Genomic DNA, 20,202 nt, shown 5'->3' with positions numbered 1-20,202 from the left:
ACCTTGTTCTTCTTCTTATTCATCTCCTAAGGAAGAACTTGAATACTCTTCTTGTTCCTATCCTCTAGGAGGAACAACAGATATAACAATAACCCCATAATGTCGCTCATAGATTTATATGAGGGGCTGCTCATCTGTATATGATACCATATAGAGAACTACTTAAAAATTTTTTGGGCCTAGGTTAGAAATAAAACTTCAAGCAAAATCAAGTATTTATCCCATTATGTGGGATCAGCTATTTTTCACCATTGTGTCCTAGTAAGAGTCAAATTCTCATTTAATCTAATAAAAAAAAGTCATTTCTAAAATAAGAAATTTGAGAATAGTAAGATAAATGTATGACAAAACAAAAAAAAGGATAAATTGATTAATGATTACAATAAAGAGAAGATGGAAGTAGCTCTTATTGAAGTTAAATTAACGACCAATTGTTGGATCAAGAAAAATGATACGAATGCATGAATCCCGCTTTGCAGCTGTAGGATTCTACTTACCTTAAGTCAGATTGAAATTAACCAGATTTCCCCTGAGGGTAGTGTCAGGGTATAATTAGATCTGGGGTCCTTACTTCTCATGAGCGCAAGCACTCATAGTTAATTACACCTCTTAACACGTAAGAGAAAACTCTCGATTAAAAATGAATAAATTTTATGTAATTTAGTGTGAATTGTGAGGAAAATGAAAATAAACCTGATCAAAATCCCATACTTTCGTCGTCCCAGGTATACCGTAGTTTTCAGTCTACTAACACTGATAATCATTGATCGTAGGTGTCCAGAGAATCTGATTAGCAGTCATGGGTTGCCTCCTTCCTCTCAGGGATCCCAAATAGACTAAAGTGGTTAGATGTGAGTTTTAATTTTATTGGGTGTTTTGAGATTTATATCTATTAGAATAAGCAAAAATTAATTTAGTTTGGAATTTATGATTTCGTTTAGAAGTAATCCAGGAGTTTGGATTGGAGCGAGTCTTATGGATTCTTTAAAAAGTAGCTAAAGTATTTAGATTTAGGTAGGGACTTACGACTTTCGTAAAAAGTAGCCCAGGTATTTAGATTGAGACTTATGGCTTCAATTAAAAATGGTCCGCTGGTGGGTCTTACAACCTAACCCTATAGACTAGGATGCCCGAGTGAGAGATCTTAGGCTGTGTTATTACCTAAACATTTTCCTAAAAAGTCGGACTTACGATTTCTATTAGAAATGGCAGGTGTTTTAATTGGGGGTTATGTGTCAGGTCAATTTTACCTAAAACTTTCCCCTAAGGTTGGGCTTACGACTTTTTTTTAAAAATTGTCGAATAGTGGGTCTTACAATCAAGTTCTTGTAAATAAGGCTACCCATATATTTTTTGGATTTGATTATATGTTTCTTGAGTTGACATCAGTTGTTTGACACTTATTGTTTTGCGATAGTACTTTATTACACCAGTATTTTTACTACAATATTTTTCTTTTTACTATTTGGTAGCTTCTTTTTAGTACTTATGTAGTAGTAGCATTTTCTGCTTTAGCATATATTTGAATAATGAATTATTTCAATGTTTAATGAACTTCACTCTTTTATTTGTGGGGAGCTCGGACAGGAGAGTTTGAGCCTTGTTGTGGAGAGCTTGCTGAGCGTTTTATTTTATTGGAGAGTTTGAATTTGTGTTGTGAGGAATTTTGTACATGAGTTTGGTTGTCATCTGTACATGCTATTGTTGAGAATTTCAGAGCTATTGTTTTATGAGTTGTTTGAGAGTTGTTCTGTTGAGTTGTTGTTTGGAGAGAGTTTTGCAGAGTAGTATTGTATAGAGTTATGTATTGTGGAGAGTTTGAGAGCTTTTGTTTTGTGAGTTGGAAAATAATTAGTTGTGAGTTATGTTGAGAATTGTATTGAGTTGAGTTTGAGTTAATTTCAATTTGAGTTGAGTTGCAAGTTTGAGTTGTTGTGTTTGTTTGAGTTTGAGTTGATTAGTGGAATTTTTCCATCCTCTTTTATTGTATTTATTTTATAATTGCTCAAATTAGTCATTAAATTCAAATGCTCTCTAATTTTAATTGACAGCTCTTTGATGTAAACTATTCTCAATTTTTTTAATATGTTCTCGTATTTTAAAATTCTCGAATTTAGAATTTTCATTTAAAAATGCTCTTGGATATAAAATTAACCAATTAATTTTAATTACTTAATTAATTTTGAATATTCAATTAATGAGAAAATTTGTTGTAAGTCTTGCTATTTCATTAATTGAAGGAAGAGAGACGATGTTTTGATAGTCAGAGACTTCTACATTTCAAGAGGAATGACATTTGATATGCTACAATAATTCAATCTTCTACTCAATGTTATTTGTGTTAGAATCTCTTAAAAAGAGATCTCATTTTGAGATATTCAAAACGATATCATTTAGAGACATTCTAGCCTCTTCAAAATAGTCTTTGGAATGAAATGATAACATCCAAGAAGCTCTCATTCATGTGGGATGACATTTGAGGGAATGATGAGAAGTAAGATAAAAGAAAATGGAAGAATATGCTCGCCCCTTTGTTCTTATCGAAATTTTTTATAACAGACTTTTAGTAACGATTCAAATAAGCTAAATGTCATCCCACATAAATGAGAGCTTCTTAGATGATATCATTTCATTCCAAACACTATCTTGAAGAGCCTCGAATGTCTCTAAAAGAGATTGTTTTGAATGTCTCTAAATGAGATCTCTCTTTAAGAGATTTTAACACAAATAACATTGAATAGAAGAATGTGAATTATTGTGGCATATCAAATGTTATTCCTCTTGAAATATTAGATGTCTCTGACTATCAAAACATTATCTCTCTTCCTTCAGGCTAATGAAATAGCAAGACTTGCAACAAATTATCTAATTAATTGATTATTCAAAATTATTTAATTAATTAAAATTAATTGGTTAATTTTACATCCGAAAGCATTTTTAAATGAAAATTTTAAATCCGAGAATTTTAAAATTCAAGAGCAAATTTACAAAAATTTGATAATAGTTTACATTCAAGAGCTATCAATTAAAATCAGAGAGCATTAGAATTTAATGACTAATTTGAGCAATTATAAAATAAATACAATAAAAGATGAGAGGGAAAATTCCACTAATCAACTCAAACTCAAACAAACTCAATAACTCAAACTTACAACTCAACTCAAATTGAAATGAACTCAAACTCAAGTGAAGACAATTCTCAATGCAACTCACAATTAATTGTTTTCCAACTCATAAAACAAAAGCTCTTAAACTCTCCATAACACATAACTCTATATAACACTACTCTCCAAACAACAACTCAACAGAACAACTCTCAAACAACTCATAAAATAATAGCTCTGAAACTCTTAACAACAACATGTACAGATGACAACCAAACTCTTGTACAAAATTCCTCACAACACAAACTGAAACTCTCCAATAGAATAAAACACTCAGCAAGCTCTCTGCAACAAGGCTCCAACTCTCCTGTCCGAGCTCCCCGCAAATAAAAGAGTGAAATACATTAAACATTAGAATAATTCAATATTCAAATACATGCTAAAACAAAAAATGATATTGGTAAAATGCTATTAGTACACTGGTACTGAAAAGAAGCCACCAAATAGTAAAAAGAAAAGTACTATAGTAAAAACACTGGTGTAGCAAAGCACTATAGCAAAACATTAAGTGTCAAATAACTAGTGTCAACTCAACAAACATGCAATCAAATCCAAACAATATCTATGGGCAACCTTGTTTATAAGAACTTGGTTGTAAGACCCACTATCCGAGAACTTTCAAAGGAAAGCCGTAAGCTTGACCTTAGGGAAAAGTTTTAGGTAAATTGACCTGACCCTTAACCCCTAATGAAAACACCGACCATTTTTAATATAAGCCATAAGTCCGACTTCTGAGGAAACTATTTAGCTAATAACACAACCTAAGACCCCTCACTCAGGCATCATAGCCTAAAGGGTTAGGTTGTAAGACCCACCAGCGGGCCACTTCTAAGTAAAGCCGTAAGTCCCAATCTAAATCTAAATACTTGGGCTACTTTCTACGAAAGTCGTAAGTCCAAACCTAAATCTAAATACCTGAGCTACTTTCTAAAGAAGCCATAAGACCCGCTCTAATCAAAACTCTTGGGTTACTTCAAAACCAAGTCATAAATCCCAAACTAAATCAATTTATGAGTATTCTAATATATATAAACCCCAAAACACCCAATAAAATTAAACCCACATCTAATCACTTTAGTCTACTCGGGATCCCTGAGAGGAAGCAACCAATGGCTGTTAATCAGATTCCCGGGACATCTACGTTCAATTATTATTAATGTTGGTAGATTGAAATCTACGGTATACCGGGACAATGGAACCATGGGATCTTGATCGGATCTACCTTCATTTTCTCCACAATTGAAACTAACTTACCTAAAATTTATTCATCCTTAATCGAGAGTTCTCTCTTACGTGTGAAGAGAGGTAATTAACTATGAGTGCTTGCGCTTATGGGAAGTAAGGACTCCATATCTAATTAAACCCTGACACTACCCTCAGGAAAAATCTGATTAATTTCAATCTGAATTAAGGGAAGTGGAATCCTACAGTTGCAAAGCTGGATTTATGTATTCATGCTATTTTTCTTGAGCCAACAGATTTCTATCGACACTACCCTCAGAGGAAATCTAGTTAATTTCAATCTGACTTAAGGGAAATGAAATTCTATAACTGTAAAGAGGGATTCATGCATTTGTGCCATTTTTCTTGAGCCAACACCAATACCTAGTGAAGGATAAGGAACAAGGGTTATCACATGACCAAAGCTGTACAAAATAATTTGAACAAAAATAAATTTAAAATATTACTTTCAAAATAAATGATGGAAGAATGAGGATTCATCAAAGCTGACCTCGAGTAGTTGGGAAAAGGATTGATGATGTTGATTTTATCATGAAATATATAATTTATTGATACAGCCAACAAGGAATAATAATATTTTTTTGAGATAATAATATCAATGCTTTTAAGAAAAACATATGAGCTTGTTTTGACAAATAATAAGGCCAAGGGAGAGAGAACCAGAAGAACCTAACCACTCAATTAAGAGTGCATGTAGTGTGTGATTCAAATGCCATAAAAATATGCAGTTGCTTGAGTATTATAACCTTTAGTTGCTGATGTCTCCATTTATGAACCCTCTAGGATCGGCAGTATTTTTAGCTAAGATTCTGCATATAATGACTTATTTCCATTGGTATAAGGATCATGAACATGAAGCTTAAACTGAATATTGTATAACCATTCTGAAAAAAAACCATGACAACAACAAGAGTCTCGTTAGATGCTGCTTCCTAAGATGAGGTCATTCATTGATCTATGATTGTTAATCTCCCCACTTGATTTCCCTAATGATATTATCAATCATTTTAACGCTCTTTAAAGAGTTAGTATTACAGGACCTCAACAAAAGCTTTAACTTAATACTATTTTCTGTGTCCATACCTTTATCATTTCTAACATAGTTATGTCCCAACTTGCCCGAGGCTAAGCCAGAAATGAGAAAGGTTGTAATAAAGAAAATAAGATGTAATCAGTTTTAAATTACAAAAAGGCAACAGTGGAAAATGTGGAACAGAATACTAAAGGATATAACATAAAATTGCAAGAGGAAAAATAAATTAACCTGAGAAGAGAGTACACCCCAACACATACTCACCTGAAGTTTGTTCAACCAAGTCTGCACAAGATTAACAAAATCCTTGCAAGTACTTGTACCATCACGGCATTGGAGTGCCCTGCTGACAATTTCATTCAGGCTCTATTTAGACCAAAAAACGGGCATTTTGTCAATCATAACAAGTCAAGCGCCTAAAATAATGGAAATCATGCAGTATCTAAGAAACAGGATATTTGTAAGCAATACAAACAATAAAAAGGGTAATGCTCACCAATTATAACTAACAAATATTATTTTTCATAAACAATGAAATATTTTAGTTCAAAAAGCAACATAATATTGAAATAAGTTCTTATAGATTTCTTTGTGCAAAGTGACCCGAACTCAAAACAGGAAGAAAACACATACGCCTATGTTTAATCATAATTCCTAAATAGTTAAGAAAATATGCACACGCCCATCATCCACTTCATGTTTCTTTTTTTTTTTTTTTTACATTTTCCTCATTAAGATACATAGGAAATGAGCAGGTCCACTGCTTTTGCTAAAGGGGATAGAAATGTTTACCTCCATAGTAAAGAGAAACGTACTTTCTTAAGCGGAGCTTTTTCGACGATATATATATAATTAGGGCAACAATGGAAGGCCCATTTGGAGGCCAAAGGGTTTTTGCCACTTAGCTTTCGAGTTTTCGATGGCCAAATTAACTACTTTTATATATATGATACAGTCTAAAGCATAAAGAGAAAGTATATAATATATTGTTAAATCTCAGCCGTCCCTTGTCACTTGATCCCACGACCAATATAGAGATCCATGGGAGGCTCTCCTGGATCACGCCGATCACCTTTCATATTTGGGAGGCTGATTTAGTTAGGATTATATTAGGGCAATTATGCATGATTCTGTAACTTTTTTTTTTTTTACTAAAATATCTTGTATATATCTATAAATAATAGTTTTGTGCAATAAATTTATGCTTTTTCCATCTTAAATTCTCTAAATTTAACATGGTATTAGAGTTAGAGATCAAGCAGCCTTCATTGTCGTTGCTAGAATTTTGAGGGTTCTTCTCGCATATAGAGGGGATGGGGCCTTGGCGTCGCTGATTCTTGGGATATATGAATCGAAAGAGCGAGATATCGAGCGAAGAGGAGCAAGCGGGGGTTCCTTCTTCATCGTAATAAAGATCGAGCAACAGAGGCGTGTGGCCAGGAGCTCCTATGCATACGGTTTGGAGGAATCGGTGTGAGCAGGACTCCTACGACCATGTGAGAAAGGGAGACAAACACCTCCGTTCGTTCGTGTCTAGAATTAATCCAAGCAAGGAAGAGTATGATTGACGTTCGGGTACATACATCTGGGAGCGAAACCAAGCAGCCAAAGAACTCTCCGAACATGATATGGGCTAAACTTGATTGGGCAGCTCCTTCCTGCGTGTATGGGAGCAAACTGACCAAGGGAACAGGATATTTCTTCTCTTGTGTATGTGTTGGATCCAAGTCAAATACAAAAGATTGTTACCATTGTTGTCATCTTCATTCACTGAACATAATTTGTCATGCCTATATTCTCAGTCTTCCCTTATTGTTTCTACTACTCCTAATGCAACCTTCATTGTTGTCCTGCACCTTGCTGCTTTGATCAATATAGCCTTCATTGCTAGTATTTTCCACTGCAATGTCTGAAGCTAATTCCTCCCAAAGATTTGATCAAATGGAGTACTCCATGGTGCACTAAGGAAGAGGAGAACCCCAAAATATGCAAGCTTCGTATCGCTTAAATAGGAAGAATTACTTAAAGCGGATTCAATTTGTGAAGACCACTTGAAAAGGAAAGGAAAGATGAATCATCTCCTTGGGGTAGGACCACAAGAGGTAGATCCTAATATTTGAGCATGGGATGAAGCAGACTCCATGATTATGTCATAGTTGTGGAATTCCATGACTCAAGAAATTAGGATAACTTTCATGTTCTTATCTACTGAAAAAGATATATGGGATGCCGCCAGACAATCCTTCTCAAAAGTTTGGGATGCTACCCAAATCTTTGAAATTAAAGTCAACGTGGGAAGCACAAAACAAGGAAGTAAGACTGTGATGGAATATGCTACTCACCTACAAAGCTTGTGGCAAGAACATGATCATTACAAATACATAAAGATCAAATGTCTATAAGATGCAGCTATCCTGAAAATTTTTATTGAGTAAGATAGAGTGTATGACTATCTTGCAGGATTAAATGTGGAGTTTGATCATGTTAGAGTTCAGATTCTTGGCAAAAAGGAGATACCTTCATTAAATGGGACCATTTCTTTCAATCACGCTGAGAAAAGCCAGTGAGGGGTAATGATGGAACCAAAGATTGTTAAAAGTTCAACAATGGTGACAACCAAAGAGCCATCATGGAAGGAAAGAGGTAAGGATTCCTAATAGCCTAAAGACAAAGATTGCCTTTAGTGCAACTATTGCGAGAAATCAAGACACATAAAGGAGACATGCTGGGAGTTACATGAAAAGCTCACAAGTACTGAGTGAAATCAAAGAAGTAACAAAAGGGGACATCACAAGCTAACACTACAAGTCTGCCCAACCAAGAAACGTAGTCCAATTTCAGAGAGCTCAACAAAAAAGATATTGATAAGCTAAAACAACTCTTGGCATCCCTTGAAAAACCACGAGCATCTTCTATTGCACTTTCAGGTAAATTTCTTATATCCATTGGATTACGTGCCTCTAGAAATCATTTGAAAGATTTATGAATAATTGACTCAGGAGCCACATATCACATGATACACTCCCCTATCCACTTCATCAACTACACCCCTTGCCCGAGTAATAAAAAAATCATCACTGCAGATGGTTCTCTTACTAGTGTAACAAGCCAATGAGATATACCATTATCTCCCTTGCTCTTAAAAATGTGATTCGCGTACCTCAATCATCTATAAACCTAATCTCCATACAAAAATTTATCAATAATCATAATTGTCAATTCCTATTTAACCCTACTTGTTGCTTATTTCACGAACAAGGATTGAGAAAGAAGATTGGACTTGAAAATAAGAGAGTTGGACTATACTACCTAGAAGAGCTGAACAACTCCACTATTATCAATAATGGATATTCTATATTATCTCTATTTAATAAAAATATACCATTTAGCTTCATGATTTTAAATTAGGACATCATATGTCTTAAAAAACATGTATCTAAAACTTTTTAATAAATTGAAAAATGAATCTTAAAATTATAAGAATTATAAAAATATGAGAAATTTATATTAAACTTAAAATTCTAAGAATTTAAAAAAAATGATTAAAAAAAGTGTAATAGATTTTTAAATCTCTAATTGAATTCATGTAAATTTATACAACTCCTAAAACCCTTTAATCAATCTAACAATTTTAAAAATTTCTTCAATTAACTTAAAACCCCTAAAACTCCCTTAACCAACATATAACTTTAATAAACATTAACTAATCAAGTGAAATCCTAAAACATATAAAATACACCTCCGATCAACTCATGATATAATCACAAATAATAATATACATTAATCAAGGTGAAACTAAATTAAAAGTTATTAAAAACCTATCAACCAACTCTTTAATGTTCAATAAAACACTAAGATATTAAAACTTAAATTTGAACTAAAAAAAAATGCATTAGCTTTAAATAAATAAATAAACTTATTAAAGAAGCAAATGAACTTCGAGTCATACCTTAGTGTTCTAACCCATATTGAATTTATGTAAATCTTTGTAAGCATCCCTTTAATATACATGAGGTAAATAGGCTGGACTATCTTGAGCTACGGGTCTAAATGTCCTAAGGATGTCTGGTTCCGCGAGCCCACTGCGACAACGCCACGTACCTCATAAGTTAAGGGGAAAGAATATGAAAATCTACATAAAATAACTCACTTTAAAAATTTAAAGCCACCCATAGGAATCTGAGTCAATTTCCTTGAATACCCAGCTGTTAAACCATAGGTCAGCTAGAACATATGCATATCTATAGGTAGGGAATCTTTTTATTCTCATGTCAGTCCTTTAAAAATTGAATTTACCTAAGATATATGGAGCATAGGATTTTCTTTTTATGGTGGGCAATAGGCTTATCTTAGTGGTGTCACCTATTAGCCATTCTTCGAATCTTAGATTACTACCAAGGGAATGACTAACCGACCCTTGCCACCTTACAATCATTTCGGCCTTGATTAGGGGTTGGATTGAGAATGAGTCATTTGCCCCTCAATTCTTTATAACCTTAGTATAAGTTATGGCCTAAGCCTTTAGGCTCTTAATAATTTAATAATTACGATTTTAATCCTAAAACTAAGTGTTAATTAATTCACTATAAATGACTAAATACTTTAAAAAGGAATTTGAGGGATAATAAATTAAATAATAAGAACTTGATCAGTTGATCTTGAAACTTAAACTTCTCACCTAATTTGGGATAGTTAGGTACACTTTTTGCACACACTTTTGTTGTTATGATTATAAATTGTGCTAATATATATTTTTGTAGGGGTTTAATTTAATTTTCTTCTTTTAAAAATATATTTTGGTTCAAAAGGTTGTGAAAACTTATAAATGAGATATTTTTGAGATATTAGGGATCCAAAGCGAAAATAAAATCTGTTACAGGGAGTTTCCTTTCATTTGGATATTCTATCAGATGACGTACCACGATGAGCTTGAAATAAGAAACTCAATGAAAGGATAACAAGATGAAGACAAAAAAATTGCCTCATTTTTAAGATTTGCGTCATTTCATAGGGATAGAATCCGAGTTGTTGTCGGTGGGGCCCGGCCACCCCTATTTTTTAGCATTTTGAGTTGTATAAAGTGATGCTTGCCACGGATTTTGGACACTTTGATTGATATTTTTGATGTGATGATGTATTTACTTTGTTTGCGCATTAGAACTACATGCTTTTTCTTAGGTTTCTTACTCTATTTTGTTTTAGGGTGGTGCGGACGGAGTTTTTATGTTAGACTCTTTAAGATAAATTTTCTATAAAGCTAAAATTTGTTTAAGCAAGATAAAAATAAATATATGGTTTAAAATCAATCAATTTCTCAAAATTAATGCATGAGACCTTTAAGGGTCACCTTTTAAAATGATAATGAATATGCCCTGTTCACTTAATACCTATATCATGCATAGCCTTGAGTCCAAATATATAGATTTTATTTTTATAATATAGAGGGAAAGTACACCTTGCATAAAACATAGTACCATTAATGGTCAGGCCAAATGCCCATTTCCTTTTCTGTGCCTCCCACCACTCTTGCATTTGCATAAGACGAGATATCATGGATTTGATACGCTATGTGGAGTTTAGCTGGTACCCATTTCCAAGTAAGGTGGTAAATCCAGGTTGGGGCCACTTAAATCCCTAGTGGGGTTTAAGTTATAAGTTAACTCGCGATGTCTTGCATTAATTACGTCGTGGACGTCTGTACTGAGTTTATAGTATGTCTTTTGTAGATTTAGGATCAATAGCTGGCGGTATTAGTATATCGTTCCATAACTTATTGATGGATAAGCCCTCCATTCTTTTGAGGCTATAAATCCTACTCATCTGCATCACTTTGATGGTGTCGCTTCAATCTTTCCCTCTCGCATGTGGTCTGAAATGACTTATCTTCTAATTTCTCTTATTTTGATCGGCTGAATGCTTATATGATCCACGTATGCTGAAATAGCCAGTTGAGCCAATCTTCTTTTGGATTAGGAGCCTAGAAATTCTCTATGCGCCAAATCCATGGAGAGAATAATATAGCATCCTTAATCAAGAGTTTTCTTAGGTCGATGCCTAAAATGTAATTAACCATGAGGGCTTGCGCCTATGGGAAAATGAATCCACATCAAATAAATCCAATTCGAGTTAATGTATTGGATGGGGGAACATGTTATTATCCATCAAGATGTATAAGTTACAACCGCTATCCTCCATGGCTAATCGAATGTATGACTCCATCTGCTCTTCGATTGGCCTGCTTGCATAGTGTAAAGGCCTATGACTGTTTTGTCCTATGGGACAGTACAATTGTACTCTTTGCATTCTGTTCCCAGCTGAGCAGAATCTTTTCGGAGACCTATAGATTTCTGGTGACCACGGTGCGACAGGTTTCTATCTATCTTTAGATTCTATATTATTCTCTTCTTGTGTGTACTCTTAATGTAGGCAAAAGGGGGTAATAGATGTTCCTTGTTTCGTTTTGGGTTGATTTGATTTTGGTTAGTTCGGTTTGGGCTGTCCCCTTTGATGAGCTGCTATATCCTCTACTAAAATCAGCTCATTATTACTTAATTAATACATATCTAGGTTCATGCCCCCTTGCCCTCCCCTCTTTGCTAGCCTTTCGATTCCTCCACTGGCTCCTGTCCCGTGGCTAGTTCCTATCCTGTGGCTGGCTTTTGTTGTTCCCCATGGTTGCCTTTTCCTCTCCCCCGTGTGGTCCCTTCGGATGTTGTTCCTGGCAGCGCCTGTTAGTCTTTTGGCTCCCCTTTTTGGGTTAGTTTGGCTGGAGGAAATTGTGGTTGTTTGGCTACCTCTTTTCACCTATGAATTGGGGATGATTTGAAGCTTAAAAAGAGGATGATATGTGAGGATTTTTGGAGCAAAAAACCAGTGGGTTTCTTCTTGGAAAAGCTTGCGAGGTATGGTCTTCTTTCCCCTTCTCTTAAAATTCATCTCGATCTTCTAATCCCTTCTTCTTTATCCACAGTTTTCACTCCACATGTATCATTCTTCTCTAAAATATATATATCTTTTATGGCTTATGTTTGTCATTTGTAGTTGAAGTCATGTCTCTTTAATTTGCAATCTTAGTGTCTTTGTTAATCTATGTTGTAAGAAAGGAATTCTTTTAGTTTTTGCAAAATTCCATTTGCATCAATTCAGGATGCAAATGAGGTGGACACTTGCGAAAAGAAGAATTAGATAAGAAGTCCGAGACGAAATCGTATAAGAAAGGGAAGAGAAATGGAACAAGCTCGCAAGCTTTTCCAAGAAGAAACCCGCAAGTTTTTACATTCCACAAATTTTCATTTCTAAAACCCTCCTTTGCCTACATCAACTCTGGATTTGGTGCACCTTAGTTAAGTTCTTCTTTCTTAGCCTTTTAGGCTATTCCACCTACTCTTCCCTCATTCCTTCTCGTTGTTTTATCTTGTGCTAATTGGTTCAATTTCAGCAGACATTTCTATGGCTTACTCCGGTCCTTTTGTTACTTTCTCTTTCGGCATGGATTTGCGGGCGACACTTCCGGAGTCCCTACTGCCGAGCCTTTTTACGCGTGGGGGAATCACTTTTGGTTTATTTACTAACTCAGCATACGTCACTCTTGGCGGGTCGACACCCTCCGCTGCTGCCGCCTTTGCTCCCCACAGAGGAGAGGCTACGCATCCATGCGCCCCTTTGGGTGCCCAGCTACTCAGTGTTCCGTCCGGGCCCATGTTCATCTTGTTCCAGTCCGTGCACAACCAGTGCACTCCGTGGCTAGGCAACCAGTACCTGCACCATTTCCTGTTCAGTTTCCTAGACCAGTGATCAGGTAGCCAACGCATATAATACCTGTCGTTCAGATGGCTTCGATCCCTCAGCACCGGCAGCCGATATTTCCTCTTCCTGCTGCCCCATAAGAGGATGCTCGCGCTCGGGTTTCCCCTCCTTCCTCTTCAAGGAAGAGGGCGCCCAGGTTGAGCTTCCTTTACATTCTTCCACTCGTCGGGTTTCTGTTTTTTCCTGGCTTTCTCACCATGAGACAATTGGGCAGATCCTGGCACTCCCCTCTATAGTAGTTCCTGTCCCTCCTGTTCAGTCAGTTGGTCTTGATGTAGCGTCTTCTTCCACCTCCGGCCTTGGGAGAAGGGTCCGGAGAAATAGGAACAGAAGGTTACGCTTAACAGCGTCTAAGGAGGCAGTACAGCAAATGGCGAATTCTGTGGTTCTCCCGATGAGTGACGGAGGGTCCGATCAAGTTAATTTTGTGAAATTAAACTTGAATCGGTGTCGAATTGCGTCGAATTTGGCTCGACAAGGCTCGATTGGGTTCAATTTGGATTGATTTGATTTTAATTTAATTTAAAATAATTAAATTGATGTTTAATTTGGGCCAATTTTGCTTCGACGGCATTCAATCGAATTGATCGAGTGCAATCGAGACCAGTCGAGTTCGAATCGACTCGATCGGGATTAGGTCAACATAAAATAATGGCAACACTTGGGAAGTCAAATGAGCTCAAATTGATTAATTAAGGCTGAAATTGAACCCGAATTGGACTTGACCAGAACTGATTTGAGTCGACTCGGGTCAAATTGTGTTCAAGCAAGCCAATTTAGTGAAATTGGACTTGAATTGGCACCGAATTATATCGAAATTAGTTCGACGAGCCTCGACGAGGCGATATTGAGTTCGATTTGGATCGATTTGATTTTAATTTGATAAAATTGATTTTAATTTTTTAAATTAAAACTCGATTTGGGTCAATTTGTGTTCAACGGTGCTTGATTGAGTTGATCGAGCATGATCAAGCCCAATCGAGCTCGAATCGGGGTTAGGTCAACACGAAAATATACGTCAACAATAGTAGGAGATATCAAAGACTTACTGGATGTCTAATCTATCTTTTACACACTCAACCAGATATTGGTTTGCAATAAATGTTGTAAGTCAATTTATGCACAATCCTACAGATCAACACAGAATCAGTCCACAGGATTCTTAAATACTTAAAGATGACACAAGAGAAAGACATATTCTTCGTGAACACATGGAAGCAATCTACATGAATCTGGGATACTTGAAGATGATTCAACAAGGAAAGGCCTATTCTTCGGCAAAGACAAAGAATCGTGATACAAAAGTGTATTCATATGCATATTGCAAAGGAAATTATTGACAGACGGTCAACTTCAGGGTACTGCTTTGTTTGGGGTAATCTTGTTACCTAGAGGAGTAAGAAGCAATCAATGGTTGTTAGAAGTAGTGCAAAAGTTGAGTACAAAGCATTGCATAAGGAATTTGTAAAAGGATTTGGATAAAAAGGGTTCTTAGTAAACTAGAACAAATGAGTTCATCTTCTATTATGATGATATGTAATAATCAAGCAGCTATCAGCATAGATAAGAATCTCATGCATCATGACAGGACTAAGCACGTTGAAATTGATAGATACTTCATCACAAATAAGGTGATTAATGAGATTGTTAAATTGAAATATATCCCTACCAAGCAACAAACTGCGAATATCTTCACCAAAGCTCTACCTAGAACTAACTTGGAAGACTTAATGTTCATGCTTGAATTATATGATATATATTCTTCAACTTGAGGGGGAGTGTTGAATATTTGAAAGTCAAAGTTAAGAAATTTATTTTAGGAAAGTATTTTTAGGAATAAAAGGAGAGATCAAATGTGATCTTCTCCTATGATTTTATTATCTAATTTTTAAGAAAGAATTATTCTCTTATAATTCTATTTTCTAAATTTTAGTAAAGAATTAAGCTAGTTAGTTATTTCTTTTATTAAACACTTTTTAGTATATATATAGTACCATATGATGCACAAACACAAACACAGCGACACAGATACAACACGGACACGGACACAGGGCACGTTAATTATTAAAAATATAGGACATGGACACGGGTTGGATTTATTATAGTTTTTATATTTTAAAAATAGCGTAGAAAATTAAATAAGTATAATTTTAAAAATAATTTAGAAATAATAAGTCATTTAACTAGAATTTGTCCTTAAAATGATTAATATTAGGATGTTGAGAGTCGGGCTTCGATGCTGTTTATCAGTCATCGAGAGGGGAGATGAAAATACCTTCAGTCCCAAAGAGAAATGAAAATAAGAATATTCTATGAATGGGGTATTAAGTGCGGACGATTGATTTGGTACTGTAGATAGGAAATAAAAAATTTAATTTTTATATTTTAAATAAAGAAAAAAATTTAATTACAAGAAATTATATTTTTAAAAATTCATAAAATATTTAAGATACGCATGTCCAATTTGTATTTAATATTCTTTTAATCAGACACGTTTTTGGCGTGTCCGACACGTGTCGGAGGAGTGTCAGACACTACACGCCTCTTTGAGGAAAAGTGTCAGTGCATCATAGATAGTACCGTTTTCTTTTAATAAGAATAATAATTAAGAAATTATTCACTAGGTAATCTCATCAAAGTTTGAACCTGGCTTTTATTATGATGCTTTAACTAATTTAATTCATAAACTTCTATATTAGTTTTGGATTTCCCTCTAATTCTCCTACCACAATTCAATTCCTCTCGAAAATGTAAGAAACGAACACAATAAAAGAGAAAAATAGACAAAATGAAAATAAAAGATGTATTCTCCAACCACAATTCAATTCCTCTCGAAAATATAAGAAAGGTACACAATAAAAGAGAAAAATAGACAAAATGAAAATAAAAGATGTCCAAAACAAGGATCACTTTCCTCCTCCCAATTTCCTTCCTAATGCCTTCTTCTTCTTTTTTATTTGGTATCGATATCACCCCTCAGTTGGCTAAGTAAAGTGCAGGTCAAGCAGCAAGGAAAAGTTACTCTTCACCAATCCATAGAGACCTTTCATCCTTCTCTGTTCAAATTACATTCTTCTAAATTTCTTCAAGTCGTTTGGGTCATTAGAACTTGCAATATTGAGAAAACCATAATAGTATAACAAGAACATCTCCGTGCATGTTACCTCAACCTTCCTTGGGCAGTCTGGCTTCCCTAGTGTAGGTAAAGCAGCTCCAGATAAGAATGTTTTGTTATGGAAGCAAACCAAATTATTTCAATCCCTGCAATCTCCTCAAAACATGTAACTTAAGAATTTGATGTTCTCATCAATCAGCATTATTATTATATTGAAAATTCCCTTCCCAGTCCCCTCAATCGCAGGGATTTCAAACACCTACAACAATGAATCAGTTCTTTGCATAAAATCCCCATGAACTTTTTTTTTTCCACCCTAAAAAGAGATTTTCAAATCCCCGTGAACTGAACTTCCCTAAACAACCACCCTCCCCCTTCTCCCCTCGGCTAAAAACTTTTAACACTGAAGGGTTTTTCTCCATAAACAGCACAGAACTATATTATCGAAATATAGACAAAGCATTTAAATCTGCTTGAAGTTTTGCACCCAGAAAGAAAATCACTAATTAATTATCATAAAAGTATATAAAACAGTAGGGTAGTAGAAAAGCCTAAACAAAGTGTATATTTAATATTCTATCAGGAAAATTTTAAAACAAGCAAAAAATTGAGAAATAAAAATTTTTATGGCAAAACAAAAAGGATAACAATACTTCAACATATAACAATGGAAATTACGCACCGTGAACGAACTAACAAATGCATGTGAATGTGTCCCACGAAGTGGTATGCCAAACAATTTTCCGGCTGCAACATTGCTGTTGATAAATGAAAATGAAAAGAAGAGTTTTCATATGCACTAAAATCAACGATTAAAAAAGGCAAAAATACTCGAGATATTCAGTGGGAGTGCATGACCACATATTGATTGTATAAAGATACTAACAAAGCATTTTTCCCTCTTTTGGAACACAATAGAGGTTTAAAATCAAATAGAATCAATTAAACCAACAATGTGGTATTAAGCTTATTGATACTAATAATGGAGGTAGTAGACTCGAATCTGGTAGACAAACTGAACTCATATTGCATGCAGTGCTAGGTTCCCATATATTCAAGAATTTGCAACACTCTATTGCAACGCATTCAACTTCATAGTGCTATTTTTGTACTACAAAAAAATGATAATGACATAATAGAAAATACATTTCTATAAGAATAGACCTTAACACAAGTTAAATATTCCTTTTACCTTGTCAATAATGCTGCAACAACAAAACATAGACGACGGCATTACGTTATTTTTTTCTTAACACGGACTATATAAAAATCAATATACCCATAAGGCCATAACTTTAAAAAATAATAAAAAATTGCAACCATAAAATTTGTGGGTTACTATCGTGGCAAAATACCTTACAGCATCATCAAGCCTTTATCCCACAATGTGGGGTCGGCTACATGAATATGTTCTCCATTATGGTCTGTTAAGAGTCCAATTCTCATTTAAATCTAATAAAGAAAGGTTATTTCTAATTTTTTCTAACCAAATCTTTATAGGTCTACTTCTATCTTTTTTAATATAAGTCAAATCTAATACATCTACTCTCCTAACCAAGTCATCGGAAGACCTCCATTTTATGTGACCAAACCATCTAAGGCGACTCTCCCTATTCTTATCTGCCACTAGAGCTATTCCAACCTTTTCACGTATATGCTCATTTCGTATCCTGCCTCTAAGAATAAAGCCTCTTAAATTTAAGGAAAAATTCTATAAGATGGTGGTGACAAAATACCTTGTTGCATCAAAACCACCAATATAACAATATTTAGAGGCACTCACTCCACCATCAGGACCCTAAATAAAAGAAATATGTCAATGTATTCTAGAAATGACAGCAAATACACAGTAATAAAGACAAGGACAAAGAAATTTAGCAGCACCTGTGCACGCCTTAAACCAAATTCAAGCAGAGTTTTAGAATTTCCTGCAACAAGACGATGCCTAGCTGCATTGGTAGCAACCAATGAGGCAAAATTGACAAGATTTACAAATGGAGTTTCAAGCAGTTGTACGACCTACAGAAAATATAGCATATTATTCTCTCTGAACTGCTATCAAAACGTGAAACTCGAAATTTATAAGGAGTTAACTAAGTCAACGTCAAATTCAACACGGAAATAAGTAGAACAATCAAAACCATTAACGGATGACATTCCAAAAGTATGTTATCTAATGATACTCACTGCAACAGGTCCTTCAACTCTCATTAGTGGCACCTTAGGAAAGACAACAGAACCTTCAGGAATGGCATAAACTTCAACATCTGAACAATCAATTTGTCTGAGAAACTCAAAGAATCCATCCTAAAAAAACAAATGATGAAATTGCATACGGTCAACATTGCAATCATGGTAAATATAAATATGTGATCATCAAAAGTAGATACAAATTAATGGATAAATTATATTTTCTAGTAACTCTACCAGACTGAAAAAGGAAAGTAGAACGTATATTTGTTTTGTTATTCACAGAAGAATAAAATATACCTAGAATTTCAATCATGAACCACTACAAGATTTAATATTTAGCTGGTTGAAATACATGAAGCAAGGATAGCATCTAAAGATAGAAATCATCGAAAGGATCTATAATTTTTCATCCTCAATTTGCAGAAGGAGAAGGAAAACTTGATCGACGTATCAAGACTCTTTTGGTTTTCTTTTCGGATATCATTTAGCCTTTCTTTTCCACAGCATCATGATTTCCCCACAATTACTTTGTTCTCAATGCTTTAATTTATAAATTTAATTCCCTTCTTGCAGACCTTTGCCTGTTTGCATTGCAGTTTGAAAAACATATGTGGAAAAGAAAAATGTGAGACCTTTTGCATGTTTAAATTGCAGTTTGAAAAACATATTAAGCAACTCTTTTGATTTTTGTTTAGGATATCATTTAGCCTTTCTTTTCCACAGTATCATGATTTTCCTAGTGGGCTCCGAAAATTCACGCCCTGGCCTCTCCGCAGCCCCTTTCTTTCTTTTTGATCGTCTAATAGAGTTTTAAAGAGTATGTTCCTAGGAAATTTTTCAAAAGGCAGACTGGATTGTGAATAAGGCATTACCCAGAGATTTCGCCCTCATTTTGCAAGGACTTCATAATCTCAATTCAGGTTTCCTATAGGCGCAAGCTCCTATAGTCAAACAAATACGTAGTAGCCAGTGTATAGTAGCAGCATGATTTGGTATTTAAAAATTTAATATTTAAAATTGGAAATTTACCTCCTCGCACTAATAATGATGAATCCGATCAAGATCCTATGGTTCCATCATACCGGGTCATGATGATCCCTGGTCTACTTATCAGAGAAAGTAGTCAACCCAACTTGAAAGAAAGTTCTTTGTCAGCAGTCATGGGTTACTTCATCGAAGGGTACCTTGTAGATCTGTGATGGATATTTGTTAAAGTGGACAAATTTGAAGTCACCTCAGCTAGCAGAGGGTTTTTGCCCTATCAGTTATATCCTATTGATTCATTACTCAATAATTTAGCACCGTTGGGAAATATATGGGCTCTGACCATGACCATAATATAATGGTGCCAATTGGCAGCAAAATCACCCGGTCATAACCATTTACTAGTAGTGTCATTTGGCAGCAAAATCACTTATTAGAGGACATGTGTCATGTCCACTGGCAAGAGATATACAACAACAACAACATCAAGCCTTTATCCCACTACGTGGGGTCGGCTACATGAATCCTTTTTCTCCATTGTGTCCTATTAAAAGCCAAATTCTCGTTTAAATCTAATAAAGAAAGGTCATTCCTAATATTTTCTAACCAAGTCTTTTTAGGTCTACCCCTACCTTTCTTAACACAAGTCAAATCTAATACCTCTA

At 34.9% G+C, this 20,202-nt stretch overlaps 1 protein-coding gene across 1 annotated transcript in view; it reads right to left on the bottom strand.

The window, feature by feature from the left end:
- Nucleotides 1-20,202, bottom strand: part of LOC110104812 (nicotinate phosphoribosyltransferase 2) — a 53,604-nt gene that overhangs the window by 5,280 nt on the left and 28,122 nt on the right. Inside the window, exons 3-7 of the mRNA XM_028693145.1 lie at nucleotides 18,548-18,667; nucleotides 18,245-18,379; nucleotides 18,097-18,158; nucleotides 17,043-17,118; nucleotides 5,704-5,805 (exon numbers count right to left, since the gene is read on the bottom strand). Coding sequence (XP_028548978.1) covers nucleotides 5,704-5,805; nucleotides 17,043-17,118; nucleotides 18,097-18,158; nucleotides 18,245-18,379; nucleotides 18,548-18,667 — 495 coding nt within the window. The remainder of the gene's footprint in view (nucleotides 1-5,703; nucleotides 5,806-17,042; nucleotides 17,119-18,096; nucleotides 18,159-18,244; nucleotides 18,380-18,547; nucleotides 18,668-20,202) is intronic.

The sequence above is a fragment of the Dendrobium catenatum genome, unplaced genomic scaffold (assembly GCF_001605985.2).
Source record: "Dendrobium catenatum unplaced genomic scaffold, ASM160598v2 fragScaff_scaffold_231, whole genome shotgun sequence".
Classification (NCBI taxonomy): Eukaryota; Viridiplantae; Streptophyta; class Magnoliopsida; order Asparagales; family Orchidaceae; genus Dendrobium; species Dendrobium catenatum.
Note: the sequence above shows the minus strand (reverse complement) of the source record. Positions and strands in the feature narration are given on the sequence as shown.